Consider the following 15,648-nt stretch of genomic DNA (forward strand, 5'->3'; position numbering starts at 1 on the left):
GATAATGACAACTGCTAAGTGCAGTCCTAAGGACAGATAACGTACAATTCTCACCTGGAGAATGTGTTTCTAGCATAGTGCATTATGCTGTCAAAGTCATAGGTCTCTCCAAGTGAGTTCACTTCCCCAGCTTCCATCTTCAAAAAGTTGTATTCCTGACCTGTGACGTTGAACAAAGGGAAAAAAACCAAATCCCTTAGTTCTTCCATTTCTGGAAGTCCAGAATTAAAGGAATATCCCCCTACAACCCAACAACTGTGGCTGGACACCCCAAATCTCTATTCATCCAACTAGGCCTCTTCTCCATCCCAGCTCACAGGCAGAGTTTTGCACAAGCCCAGTAAGGAAGATCGCCACATATCCAAAAGCCAGGCAGAATAACCTGAAGTGCCATTTTACCTTGCTGTATGTTCTCTCTGATGATTGTGACGTGCTGATCTCTGTCTGGCCTCGTGTGCTCGTGCCAGAAACCCACCACATGACCCAGCTCATGAGCCACAATACCAAACTTATCACAGTTCTTTCCAATGGATATAGCCTGAGGGCCCCCTCCTCGGCGACCCACGTATGAACAGCACCTGGAAAACAAAACCCATAAACCCATGCAGTCCATCAGTGAATTGGGAAAGTCTGAGATTGGTACAGGCTAGCAGCTTCATACACTATATGTATTTACACGTGTAAGTATATGAGTGTGTGTATATATGTTTCTGTATACACCTACATGCATGTAACTACATATGTAAGTATGTATGTGTGTGTATATATACACACACGCATACACATAAGTGTATATGTAGAAAAAATATAAATAACTATATCTGTAAAAATGCATGCATACACTTAAGTGTTATCTAGGAAAAGGACCCAAAACAGAAAGATCCCCCCCCCAAGTGGCTGCTGTTATATTCTGGCCAGAGCTAGACTTACAAAGCCGTTTGTAATGAAAGAGATGCCTGCAACACAGATAGCTGCAGACACCGTACGTATCACTTACCCACATGTTCTGTATGTGAACACAATGAAACTCTCTTCATCAGTTCTCTCCACAAATGTCACGCAAGTGTGTTTCTCCCAGTGTCTCATAGCTTGTTTAAATATGGCTCTTTGGGTTCCTGAAAAAGAAATTCAAGAACAGCAAACAGTGAAGGCCTGGCTTTCAGGACAATGACTTTATAAGGACAGTCAAACTTTCCAATAGTCAATTCTATACCTGTAGACACCTATAACAATCTGGGATGATCTTCCTACTATAGAACTAACTTACTGTATCATACTTTTATCTTCCTGTATTTGATGAATTAACAGCTCTAATTAAAACAGGTAGCAAACTTGGTTAAGCACAGCAATGCTTCTGCATATAAGGAACGTCACCTCATTAGGTAAATGTTTCTCTAGCACCACAGTTTGGTGCTCTGATCTGTGCACTAGCTATTCGGTGGCATGCCAGATTTGATCACGGGTTGCAACACAAAGTGACCACATAGATTTCAATGCCCAAGAATCTCACATAAATGCTCCACAAAACTAAGACAGAACTACTGCCAGATACTTTATCTTTAAAGTTAGTAGCAAAAAACAATACTGGAGCTAGAGGCAGAACAGTCTTAGGGATACAAATGGAGGTACAGAGGTACACTGCTGGTCTGTACTTGAATTCAGGAACAGCTCAGGACTTGATTAGAGAGACACTTGAGAAGTAGGGTATTACACCTTGCTCATACTAGCAAGAAGATAGGTGACAGCACTTTACCTCCCCCAGGACATGGGATACCTGCAGTGGTCAATCAGCTGCATCCAGAACAGTCATACAGTCAGCTAGAAAGTGGTGCTCCAGAGCAGTATGTGTAGCTTCTCTGTACACAGGGCTACAGAGTAAGCTGCCACTCTCAAGGAGGACTAAAGAAGGGGGAAAGGTCAGAAGTACATCAAAAAGGCACAAGGAATAGACAAGTTCCAAGGGGATATTAAATTAAGGCAAAGCACCAAGCTGAATATAAAACAGAACTGCACTATTAAGAGAGCTGCTTCTTACAGTCACCCAAACAGAAGGATGGCATTATGTACTCTGTGTGGGACACATACAGTGTAGAGAAGACTCTCAGACTCTGAAGGGTGTGGGCAGCTGTTCTATGACAAATGTATGAGATGCCTGTGACTAGCAGGCTCCGCAGTATCCTGCTAGGGTGCATGAACCCCTCCTTCAGTATATAAGGAGAACAGACCCTTCCACACTAAGGCTTCACAGATTCCTGGCAGCAGTTTAGGTACAAGTATGGGAAAGGGTCTCTGTTAACTTGCTAAACAGGTCATGAGGATTGCCCTAAGCTGGCAGGAGGAGGAGGACTAGGGAAGCAAACCCACACTGTACAGAAGTGGTTATCAAACTGCCCTGCTCTTCCAACTGCAGAGAAGGTCCCTTTCTGGAAACACAGGATGTGACTGCAGTTCACAGATGTTGGTCCCTGAAGCAATCAAGAAAGTAGCCAAGTCACTCAGTTATTTCTTGAATTCCAAACAAAGAATCATCTCTCCATACACTTTAGTCTCAGGCTTCCACGGTGCACAGTTCCTTGCACAACCCCGTTGCCCACCACCGTGCCTCAGGAAAAAGGCTCTCAAAGACCCGAGTCATTTGTGAGAAAACTGCTCCTGAGATCTCCCACACATTTTGAGACACTCAGCCCTGAGCAAACAGGGAGCAACATTTTCACTACTGACCAGTGAAATTTCCTCCGATCACGTAGGGGATGACTCCCCCTGGCCAGATCCTCTCAGCCCTGGATGTGGTTGCCCTGCGCACTCTGGGAGAGGAGCGTGCATCCATCCCAGACTCATCTTTATATTCTTTCTTCTTCAGGCTCCTCACAAGCGTTGTGTTCTGCCTGCCATCTGCAAGACAGAGTGACAACACTGTTTAAATCCTCTTTAGTTCCAGGTACAGCCCTCAGGTAAATACCCTGGAGCTTCAGAAAAAGAAAAACAGAAAAGGCAAGATGTTAATCCAAGCCAGATGCCACAGCCGGATTTGCCAGCGATTTGTTTGGGACTTGGAAACAGACTCTGGACACCAAGCCCTTCTTTTTGTGCAGAATCACTGCTCATTACACAAATATACTTCCTCAGAAATGTGTAAACAGACGCCCCTGCTGTATCCAGCACCCTGCTTTACCTAATAGCAACTTCAGAGATGGGGACACAGCACTTCTTTAAAGAGTAGTGGAAGGATGGAGGTCAAACAAATCCAAACATTTCTGCATTTTCTCTGCGTGCTGCACTCATTCAGATCTGCAGTGAAAGGCTTATCTTGGCAGGACTAGCTTTATAATGATAAGAATAACACATTGAGGCCTTTGAAAAAGAGGAAGGACCACTTTTGCTGAAACCTACACTTAAGGATGAAAGGTATTACATGTAATTATTTGTTTTCACATGCCAGATCTCAAATGGTGTGGAAACACATACAGATCACACAGTCAGTGCTGGAGAAGGGACGTTTGGGGCTGGCAAAGCTGGTGCATGCTAATCTTAGTGCAAATCTCTATGTTGAACATCTTCATTTTAATGAAAGGAAGTAAAAATGTAAGAGGAAAAACAGAACAGATTTCTCATTAAAGCTCCAGGAGGAAGGATCTAAGCTGCAGTTGTGGTATTTTGTACGGGAATCAACAAGATTGGCTACAGCTTTGGTTCTCCAGTTAGGGACATGGGTTGCTGGGTTACGAAAAAAAACTAGCCCCACTGAACCTTTCTCCCACATTTAGATGCACTGCTGAGAGCCTGTTCTCCCATCCATCCCTTCAGGAGAACCATGGGTAAGCGACATTACTGCTTTGATCCCCTCAACCTTAACAATAGGAAGGAAACTGAGGTAGTACAGAGAGAAGGAAGTAATGAACTTCAAACCCTTCCTTCTGCCTCATACAGCTCTGCCCATCCCACTGGGGGCCATACCTTCAGCTGCAGGATGAAGCAATAACTTGCCTTTTGTTCCATTTATCTCCAGAGCACCTTTCCCAGCATGCTAGCTGCACTCTTTCAGAAACTGTCCTACACCCAAACCAGCTGCTAGACCCTACAAGGTAGATGCTGTAATGTTGAGGGGGGTTACCATAATAGAATAAGAACTGTCCCCCCCTTCTTTACACTCATCTATCCCACAAAGGTACTGCTGAGACATTTAAAGGGCCACAGCTGGCAGAAGGGAAAGGGTCCCTAGAGAGAAGTGGTCCTGTAGATACTTGTCTCCCAGTCAGAAACTGCTCCTCAAGCTGCCACAGATCCCTGTGAATTTGCACACTGTCAACTCCTACCAGCAAAGACAAATGAGGAGTCATCTGCCCAGTGCTTTCCTGCACATTATGTAGTAGAAGTTCTGCAAAGGAGATTCAAGATCTGCCTTTGTACAGTACAAACATTTTCATTCCTCACCAACAATACAACATTGGACGAATTCTTAGCAGTAGTCCTAGCTCTTGACCCTGTACCTCCTAAAATATTCTGCTTTTTATTGCTTATATTTGCTGGGCCCTTAAAGAAGCCTGGCTGAAAGGAAGATGACAGCAGGTGTAGTATCACCATGGGATAGAAGAAACCTGGACAGATGCTTTAAGAAGCACAGCTTTCAGTCACTGTCATGTTGCACACATGGAGAAGGTTTCTTCAGTGGAAGATAAAGCTACGCAGCTTTTCTAATTCTTAGTCTACGTGGGCATAATCTCTTTAGCAGACTAGTACCATTGCTAAGCCTAACACAACTGAGATTCTTTCCAAAATCCATTCCCTCCTCCCTCCATGATGAACGTCACCAACCTCAGAGGTTTCCACAAACCACCTATGGAACTGAGACTCCATACAGTGAATGCAACCCAGGTAGCACTCTGAATCTGCAGCATGCCCTATTGATCTCCGAAACTCATTCAGGGGTCTCAGCCTCATCTGCCTGGGACACAGTCAGACAAGCACCGACATAAGTATCTTTCTTGAGACCTCTTGCCAACTGTGCCATTACTTAAGGCCTGCCAGAAGTCCAGGAGATAAGAGCAGCTGTGACACGGGAATGAAGCACTGAGCTACAAACATAGCACTCGTGAATGCAGACACACACCCCCTGCTGCAGGCTGAAGCGCTGTGTGGCCTCTGCCTTGTTTCCCCCTTGTAGGTCAACATCAGCCCCTGCTGCACAGTGGGTTACAAACACCAGTAGGGCAACACTGTGCAAATACCTGTGATATCACAAGTTGAGACTGTTCCTGTAAGCAATACCTTTCCTACAAGAGTGAGAGAAACCAATTGCAAAACTTTTCCTGGGTGATACCACAGCTTCAGGTGAACAGAAGTACAAAACAGTTTGGACAAAATATCCCAGCAGCAAGAAGCAGCCAGGCAAGTACTACAAACTCTGCTCTGGAGTAAAATGGTTTTTACAGATCCAATAACACTCATGGCCACCTACATATACTGCTCTGGGTGGGATGGAGTTAAGTTTGTTCATAGCAGCCCCACATGATGCTGTTTGGAATTTGCGGCTAAAATAGCACTAACAACATATAAATGTCCCAGCTATCGCTGAGGTGCTTGCACAGCATCAAGGCTTTCTTTTTCCTCAGTCTGAGTCACCTTTACTTCTTTAAGTGAGCAAGAAGTGGAATAAGATGCAGCCAGAACAGCTGACCCAAATTGGCCAAAAAGGATGTTCCATTCCATGCGACATCACACTCAGCAATAAAAACTGCATGATTGTAACTTCCAAAGTAGTCATCGCTCAGAATTTCTGGGCACTGTTCTGCTTCTGGGAGGGGGTGAGGGAGTGCTTTTACATCACTTGGTCTGGGGACATTTCCCCCCCCCCCCCCCTACTTCCTTCACTGATTAAACTGTCTTTAATATCGCCTTGCTTTTTCTCTTCCTGTTCTCTACCCTATCCCACTGGTGAAGGGGGAAAGCCAGCGAGCTCAAGCATGGCTTGGCTGCTGGCTGGGGTCAACCCACCACATCACAAAAGGCAAATTCACCCTTGCAGAGAGATCACCAACACCAGTAAATGAAGATGCCTGGGAACAGTTAGACTCCCAGGCACACACATACACACCCATGCACAGGACAAAGGTTTGTTTTACGGGGGATAAAAAAGTAAATAAAAGATACCCAAAGGTCTGGGTGGGGTACCACATTACCCGTTTTAACTGCTTTTTTACTATCGGTTGAGGTGGTGTTCCCACTTGGCTCAAAAGACTGTTCTCCCAGGCCTCCTGCAAAAGAAAAACAACAGAGATTTCACGTTGTATGTTGGCAGAGCTCTGACACAGGAAGGACAACAGATGGCAGTGAGGCCATCTGTGGGTCTGCTGGCCACAGAAACCGGCTGCTGTGCCTCCACCAGGAGCAGTAACTAGCAACCTGATAAAACAGGGTTCCTTTCCTGGATTTCTTCCCAGCCTACAGAGATACCTTTCAATTCATTACCGTCCTGTGCTTTAATTTTCCCCACGTACTGAAAAGGCAAAGCATTTCTTCTAAGGAAGGTTTTCCATTCTGCAAAGATCAGCTTGGGAACAGCAAAACTGAAGAACTGTAGACAGTATAGAAGCTTTGTCAGTGAGCCACTGAACACAGAACTAACATGGAAAACCAGCCCAGCATATCTTTAGCAGGAAAGCTCTCCACAATTACCACAGTAGGAAGAAAAAACCTCAATAACCATGCCTAGGGTGAGAGCACATAACATACAAAGCAGCAAGATGTACAACAAATTAAATGGCCTTTGAGACTACATCCGCAGACTTAAGAAGGTGGCTCTGACACACCATCACTGTTGTCACCCTCCCTCTATCCCCATCTTGTTATTGAGGGTACCCCTGTGAGAAGGGAAGCTGAATGGGCTGATTTCTGAAAAAAAAAAAACACCAGCAATTTTCAGTCTAGATAGCAAGGTAAAGCAGGAAGAACACGATCAACAACCAAATACAGAACTGAGTACCGTTATGCATACAGCACTTCTGGATGCTCTGTAGAAGCTCCGAGAGAGGTGTCCCACTTTCAAGAGAGATGGAATCCTTCCAGCCTTGCAACAGCCTTGCTCTGCCAGCTGGAAAACATTCCTCTTGCTCTGGAACTGGCTTCTTGCAAATCCCCCTCCAGTCCCTCCAAGTGGGCAAGGACAGGGATGTCACATCCTGCTCTTAAGGGGAGGGAAGGGGTGACTAGATTTCATTGGCCCTTCACACAGGTCAACAACTCTGACACCTGGGAAGAGGGCTGAGAGGAACTCTAATTCTCTCTCTCCAAAAATATATTACTAGATACACGTCTTCCAATTCTACCTCTCCAACATTATATTACTAGAACTAATTAAAAGATCAGGAAACAGATGATGGAAGACAGCAATAAAATGAAACAGGAAAAATAAAATATCCAGACTCTCAGCTGACTATAGGTTAAATCTTCGTGGTCCAAGAGACTCACTAAATCAGGGAATTGTCTCTCAAAGGAAGTGCATAATGTAGCAGAGTTTGACTGGACAAAAGCCACTAGATGTGTGAACAGGAACAAGCCTGATTCAACAAGATAGATTGCTCTGAACTCTATCACTCTTTTCCAGCTTCAATGTCCCATCCTAACATTTCCCTTTGTTTTCTTTCATGCCCAGTCCTCGTCACTTCCTTAAGCCCAAGCTCAACAAAAGTTGCTTCTCAGTTAAATTTTAGGTCCCCAGGACTTTTCACCCTCCCAGAGCATGCTATTCTTCACACGACATCCCATTCCATTTAAAGGAAACCCTAACCAGTCATTCACCACCAGAATTAAGGCATGTGGTCTCTGCTGAAGCAAAGGATAATTTTGTACTTCTAAACAAATGCAGCTTGCAGTCACAAACAGATTGCTTCTTAATTGAAATCGGGAGGTGAATTATATGGTGAATTAGGAAAAAAGAACAACTCTGCATTTAGCGAATTGTTCTCCTAAAAGGGAACTGTATGGGATTGAATTGCAAATAATGTCACCAAACTCTACAGCTGGGCCCCCTCTCCTGCACCCAAGCTGCTGACCTCTGCCGAGCAGCACTGTCGTTTGCACTGACTGTTTTTCCAAGCTGTGAGCGCATTCTTTCCCAGAGATCAGTGCAAGCCTTGGTTTCTTATGCAAAGGGGATGTTTGAATAAACTAGTGTGACTAATGAAATCTAAAACATCTTTGCATATTTTGTCTCATTGTAGCCCGTGAAAAGGGAGAGCTCTATACAAAGGCCAGATATTGGTGTGCAGACGCACCACATATTTTCAAGTGTTATTAATCTCACTAGGAAAGACAAGGAGTAACTACACCCTTCTCTCCCACAAGGATGTTTTGGAATCATGCATGAGAATTTTGGAAGATCCTGTTCTGATTCATACGGGCTCTTAGGTATTTCTTATCCTTATGATAGCTAAACACATCCCAAAGATTAAAGCGACTTGACGCTTAGTCCTCTCCCCTGATTCATCCCAAGAGAAGGATAATGCCTGGTCCTGGCAAAACAAAGATAAGTAACTGGCATGCTCTTATCAATAAATAAGGAAGCCAAGGAACGAACCTTGTATCTGGAAAGCAGCTGCACATAGACTACAGACAACGTCAGGACCTGTTGCCACCTCACTAAGTCCCTTAAACTGCACCTTTCAGTTAGGCTATTCTGTTATGTTAAAGAGCAGAGTGGATTCCAGCCATTACTGCTCCAGAGCTTGAAATGCCCACGTATTCAGGCCTATTATCACTAGAAATACTGAGAAGGAGAATGCAAATTTTCAGCCTGGCACAGTGGTCTGTGAAAAGCCCATATTGCGATAAGAAGGTAGGCCTTAAAGTCACCTTATAACACAAGCAAAACAGGATTGACTTCTGTTGTTCCATTTTTATTTTTTTTTTTTAATGTATATCCAGCAGTTAACAAACCCTTCAAAAATCACTTTCATCCTCAGTACTCCCTACCTGCTGCTGTGTCAGACTAGTTATGGCTTCTCCCCATCCTGACTTTTTAACATATGCCTCTACACAGGGAGCAGTACTGGATCCCCTAAGCTCTAACTCCCATACTTGTATGATTCTAACCTTCCTAACAATTTGTTGGAATTAACAGCTACAACCCTACAACCCCAGCTGGGCATTGCTGGACTTCCTTACTAGATAGCTCAGTTTCCATGCACAATTTGACAAAGACGAAAGATTCTCTACCCAGGCTGAAATTTTTCACCTTCTACTTCGAGCCTGCTCACAACAATTAGTTTTTCTGTACCCCACAGATCAGCATTGCCAAGGGAGCTTTGGCTGACTTAAAGGAACTTCCAGAAGCTTAAATGCACCATAAATCTGAGTTCAATCCATAATGCTCACAAGTCCTGGCTAAAGAACAGGTGTCCAATTTGTTTGCAAAAACTACAGAGGCAGCTTGAGGTGATAAGTAAGGGTCCAGTGAAGCAGAAAGCAACCGGCTGTGGCACTGCTGGGAAGAAAGCATTTTCTCCACCTCTTTCAGAAAAGGAAAATGAAAATCCAATTTTGCTTAAAGGACTCCAAGTTGCTCAGCTGGGACCAAAATAAAGGACAGCAGATTAAGAGAGCAAGAGAGTACAAAGCGTGCCAGGAGTCAGATCAAAACTATACGATTTGCAGTTTCCTCCTGCCACTAGCATAGGCAAAAGGACAACCTGAAGAAACAGCAGAAAGAGTCCATACGGTATTCATACTGTCTATGAGAGAGGGTGGGACAAGAACACCTTAGGTTTTGTTTTTTTTTGACTTTTCTGTAAGTTTGTCTCGTACAAGACGCAGCTTGGGGTTGAGAATATTTACTGCTCTGTGCATTCTGCTTGCTTTTGCTGTTCTAAAACCCAAACAGCCTGATCTACTGAAGCGGAGGCAATCGGATCCCTTACTAAATAAAGCTTCTGTGCTTGCTTGTGCTTGATCAAAAACCACACGGGCCTTCTTGTTTACCAGAGGAGAGGAAAGCCAGGCAAAGCTGTCAAGGAGTCTGCCAGTGAATTGGGGTCTAAGTAATAGGCATGGAAATACAGATCACCTTCCTTCTCCCTTGCACACTGTGAGACATCCCACAATGCCACAAACCTGCTTGAGGGGCAGCTAACTTCTAAAACCCCGTAATGCCTGTCTTCAAGCTTTTACCTGAAAGCACAACTCAGGAGCCATGTGTTATCCACTTGGAAACCACAGGAGAAACAATCCTTCCTGCGATACTGGAACATCTATCTAGAATTTAAGTTTAAAATTGTACAATTGTCAAGAGGAACTGTAGGTGCCTGAAAACTGGCAGATTGAAAACACAAAGTGTTCCAACAAGGGAAATTGGATGGGATGAAGCTTCTAACATCTTCCTTTTTTCCCCAAGAAGGTAGACCAGATACCACTAAAACCAAACCTTATCGCACAGTTCCAGGTCAGGGTAACTTTTTCTCTCCAGGCCAGTGAAGACGCTCTCCACCACATTCATGCAAACTCCTCTTCTTTCCCTGCTTACTTCCCATGTAGAAGAAGGGCACCATAGCTAAACGCGGGCAGCGGCTACAGCCATGATGCTTGTCACCTCCACTGAGAACAAAGGAGCTGTCAGCAAAACCTGAGGACTTCCATAGGCTATTCTGCTTTTCTAATTCATCAGAGAACGACTGTACACATAACTATCAGGACTCACATGGTCTAAGTCTCAGCAAGACTTCAAGTACGTATTATGAAGAAGGAAAAGCCGTTTTGGGGCTTGAACACAAACACGGAAGAATGTGTCATAAACTCAAAAAAAAAAGATTAACAGCTTAATTTCACCTTCCTATATCTCAGAGTACTTCATCTTAGTAGCCTCATTCAATATACATGCTAGTCAAATTCCACAGCTTCAACTTCGGATTTCAAACAGAAACTCCAACAAAGCATCAACAAGAAAGCAAGCAGCACAGGTAACATGAAACACTCATCTCTTCTCAGAGCTTCAGTTCTGGTTAACTGTCACATTATATGATCATCAGAGAAGCTTCTGGAAGGACAGGCTGAGACAAACGATGCTACACTCTGCTTTTTAATTTCCTCATTAACCAGGGGTCAACAACTTTTTAGGGCAGACAAAACCCTTTATTGCACTGGATTTTCTAACTGCAGAGAAAGTGATGATTTTATTAAAACAAACTCTGTTGGGAAAATGCATTCCGAATGCAGAACAGATGTTTCCCAGAGTTGGTAGAGAGTCTGTAGCAAGAACTTTTCATAACCCCCAGGGCCCTAGAGATCTGAACAAATTATTTGAGATAGTCCTTTAGCATTTCCCAACAGTGAAATAGCTGAAGTTCCCTAAATTTAAAGAAAAATAATTTAAGGAGAAAAATTCTGAACTACAAATCCCAGGAATCTGTTTTTCACATTCAGAGTAAGCTGACTAGCTGCAATAACTCAGGAAAGTCCCAGGGTTCAGAAGCTTGACAAGCAGATGCATCATCTCTGCATTAGTTCTGCAAATGCTTGTGTGGAACTAAGGCACCAGCCTCTGAGGGAAGCTCACAAGAGAAAGGTGAATGTAGTTAAGCAAATGCAGAGCTGCCAAAAACACGAGCTATAAAGCACTTAATGCACCCTGCGCTCCTGCTAGCTGTCCCCTGTAGCATGTTAGTACCAGCACTGCAGGAGACCATTGGCAGCATCATTCCCCTGCATCTGTGTTTTCCCTCTGCACTCTTTGGTCTTCTGGAGGTGGCTGTATCATTTTTATACTGTGATGCATCTTTAAAAATAAGACGTTGCAAGAACTGTCAGAACCTGAACCAACCTCTCTCTCCACCAGTATTTCGAGCAAGAGTCAATGAACAATAATACTCCGTGGAAACAGGACTGGGAAGCTCAGAAGGTCTTTCCTGCAGGCAATTAACAACTATCTCTGCCCCCCAGGGGGAAAAAAAACTGGACAGATGGAAGGAAAAAAAAATGTACCTACAGTCTGTGCCGTATCACTGATTTTTCCCAGAGAGAGTCCTGCAAGGTGCTGGCTTACAGTGCTCAGACAAGTGACAACTGAAGTCCAAAGCGAGTACACAGGTGCTTCGGTCATGCCTATGTTCCTGCTGTACAACAAGGTTTGTACACACGGAGTGTAACTTCTCCTCTCCCAGCGCAATGAAGTAGCAATGTGCAGCACCAACTAGTGGTGCGTTGCATTAGCCTTCCTGCGAATCCAATAGATTAAGCTCTAACAGGCATCTGCCTCTCCACGACACCCCTCTGGATTCACAATAATCATTCTCCTACCTACTTCTCCTCTGAAAGAGAAGAAAAACAGAAGTGAACTTTTGGAGCAATAAGGAAATGGTAAGAGCTGGCTTGGGTTCACCCACTGCTGTGCAAACAGTACAAACCCTCCTGCCCCCCCTCTGCTAACAACCCCTTACCTCTGACCTGCACAGTTTAATTGCTTCAGCCATACTGCTCTCTGGGCCTCTGCAGGCACAGCCATGCACAGATTTCTACGCTCCTTGCAGCATCCCCCTACCCCATTCCAGCTGTGGGTTCCCATGCACAGCCAGCCAGCTCTGCTCCCACTGAGCCTTCCTAATCCTTTTGTTTTCCCCTTACCTTGTTTATACTGGATAAAAATTAACTCAAAATGAAAACACTACACTGAAAACTAAATTATGTTTGAATGCAATTAAACTCCTTTCAAAGAGAATGTGTGGTGCAAGCATAAATAACTTTCTTCCAGCTTGCTTTCTGCCTGGATATTCAAACACTCCCAGCCCTGGAGCTTCTTGGAGAGGTTTTGGTGCCTTCTTGCCCTCTGGAGGACTGTGACATAAGTAACAGACCTGAGGACCTTGAGTAGATCCAGTATAGACACCTCATCTGCTTAGTTACATGCCAGCTCTGCTATAGTTTATTTAAAGGACATTTCAATTGACTGCCAGCAGCAAGGAAACTGAGCCACAATCCAGCACTGAGGTGATAGCACAAGAGGAGCCAGGTATGGGGCTCAAAAGGCTTTCAGAGCACAAATGTGATGACTGCCAGGAAGCCTCAGGTCAACTCTGGTCCCAGGACCCAGCAGGTCCCTGCCTACACCCCCAGATGTGAACAGAAGCAGCAGGACTTGCTCAGCTGAGGTACCTCATTAGCCTCTCACCATGTACCCTGGGAGGCATTGCAGGCCAAGGGGAATGAGACCACAACAGGCAGCAAGCAGAGCTCGAGCAACAGAGGAGCCAGCAACACCATATCACTTCTCAGCATGCTGAAGGGATCCAGAACACCTGGGTCAAGCTTCAGCAATTGCCAGAGTCTTTCCCTCAGGCTCTCAAAGGGCTGGCAGCAGCCCTGTAAATGCACATGGGTATGGTCATATGACTATGACTTCCCAACAGATGGCTATGGCTGGGTAGGGTAGGTGTGATCCCTTGTCTCTCAAGGTAAGGCAGCAGACAAGACCTCATATAGCATACCTCCACCATCCTCCTGCCATCAGCTTTCTCCCAGGTCCCACCTACAAGTTATCCCTGGCCATGAAGCATGCTGATAAAGGAGCCCCAAAAAAGCTCCAAGCCTGAGCAAAAGCTTATCTGAGCACGTGGCCAGCTGCTACAGGAAGGATTTCTGTTGCTACAGCCATGAAGCCAGGAGCTGGGACCTCAGCAGGTCACAGCTCAGCCAGCCCCAATTGCCAGCAAGGACATACAGTGCTGGGGAAAGCAGCACTGCCTCAGGAGCACAGACCTTCATTTTTCATAGTGGACCTATGCATGATGTCACCCCATTTCTCATGCTGTCTCTCAGCTCTGCGGTCAGATGCCTGAATCTTTTGCAATCATTAAAAAACAAACAGCAGAGTTGGGATGTAAGTGGCAAAAGCTTTCTTCACCACAGCAAACTTCCACATCAAGAGCTTCTGGCAGAGAAACTACCCAATTCGGCCCAGGGACAGCTGCAATTCAGTGGAAGACACAAACTCATAGAAAAGCAACTCAAACCTCATCTCTGCCACAAACCCATTCTAGGATTCAGCAGTTCCATCAGTTTCAAGATGAGTGGTGAATCCCCTACAGACACCACTTTCTAAATCTCACACTTCTCTGTAGGACAGCTCTAGGAAGCGAAACAGCAGGATAATCTGAATATTTCCCTTTGCCTCTGATCTTTGTCCTGGAGAAACTTGTTACCCATTCCTAAAGGTTGTTCAAGTTGCCATCTGACCTTAGAACTACAGCAACAAGCACAGTACAGCATTTCAGCCTAAAACTAATTTGCTTTCTTTCCCCACTTGACAGCTGAATAAATACTTTGTCCTTGCCATTTGAAAAGGGGAGCTGCAGTGAAGTTTTTTTGTCCACTGTAGTTATAAAAGCCTGCCTTCTTTCCAAATTAGGCCCGAGCAAGCAGCTCAAAGTGAACACATTTATTCCACAAACGTAATCTTTTTCTGCTCACAATCAACCATGAACAGTTTACAGCTTTTTCTAATTTACTTGTTATTTGCTATTATTTATCAAGACATTTTAGTTGCTGATTATTTCTTGGACCTGGCCCACTACTTCACTGAATAGGGTAAGTAACTTCTATTTTGTGGGCACAGCAACATCCTTGCTTTAGAGAGCCCTGAAGATCAAAGCATCCAAGCTGGCCTCCCAGAGCCACCAGCCTGTAATGGCTCCTCTCATAGTTTCTTAGATCTTAGTCTTTCACTGACCACTTCTACCTCCAAATTCATTTACTAAAACACTCACTGAATTGACAAAGCAGCCCATGCAGCTGAGGCAAATTCAATTTTTCATTCAAGCAAGTATTCAAGGAAATTAAGCACTTGCCAGCTCTGAAACAAATGCATGATTTAGGCAATTCCATTGTTATTGGCTCAGCACTGTCAAATTTTACAATTAGGGTAATGGATTTAACTTCCAGTACAATTTCCATACAGATAAACTGATCTCCTCAAGTGCATATGCCCATGTGTTCCTTGAATCACGGTTAATTCATATAAAGCTATTTAATAACCTCCACTTAAACACAAAAGACTATTCAGACTCTTCTGACACCAGTGAAAGGAAGGGTTTCCAAGTGTGTTAAACCAGCTGTAGACAAGACCTAAAGAAAATTTAATTAAGAGCAATCAAGAGCAAGACAGTTGCAAACATAAATCAGATATAATGAATGCTGTACTTCCTAAATGGTTAATAATGCCCTCTTGCACCAACTTCCAGGTGCCTAAGACCTGTCCAAAAACAGAACTTAGAGGGGCTGGGAGTCAAAGACATGCAAGGAACAACAGGGATTCAGCACTGCCTGTGCCGAGACTGTATGCTACAACTATTGCTCTAATCCAGAGATGCCCCAGAATCGATCCAACTGGTTTCCTGATTTATTTCTGAAACATAAGAATTAAAGATGTGTTTATCATAAGATAACCACCAAAGTTTCTGCTAAAAATAGATAAGTGGCAGAGTTAGAAATATTTGGGAGTTTTTGTTACACTGTGGAAAACATTAATATGAGTAAAATTGCAGAGTACAGAATCACTAGAAAAAACCCAATATGCAAAGGTGAATAAAATCACTTATTTTGGCAGGTTGGAGTCTACCATTCAAGACCCTTGATTTCAGGGAACAGTGCATTTCCAAAAAACCCTTCGTG

General features: G+C 44.2%; 1 protein-coding gene across 1 annotated transcript in view; it reads right to left on the reverse strand.

Annotated features, from left to right (window-relative positions):
* TLL2 (tolloid-like 2) overlaps positions 1 to 15,648 on the reverse strand; it is an 82,429-nt gene that overhangs the window by 31,210 nt on the left and 35,571 nt on the right. The window contains exons 3-7 of the mRNA XM_015288521.4: positions 6,177 to 6,251; positions 2,722 to 2,892; positions 998 to 1,115; positions 400 to 578; positions 55 to 160 (exon numbers count right to left, since the gene is read on the reverse strand). Of these exons, the coding sequence (XP_015144007.2) occupies positions 55 to 160; positions 400 to 578; positions 998 to 1,115; positions 2,722 to 2,892; positions 6,177 to 6,251 (649 nt within the window). The remainder of the gene's footprint in view (positions 1 to 54; positions 161 to 399; positions 579 to 997; positions 1,116 to 2,721; positions 2,893 to 6,176; positions 6,252 to 15,648) is intronic.

Source organism: Gallus gallus, chromosome 6 (assembly GCF_016699485.2).
Source record: "Gallus gallus isolate bGalGal1 chromosome 6, bGalGal1.mat.broiler.GRCg7b, whole genome shotgun sequence".
Classification (NCBI taxonomy): Eukaryota; Metazoa; Chordata; class Aves; order Galliformes; family Phasianidae; genus Gallus; species Gallus gallus.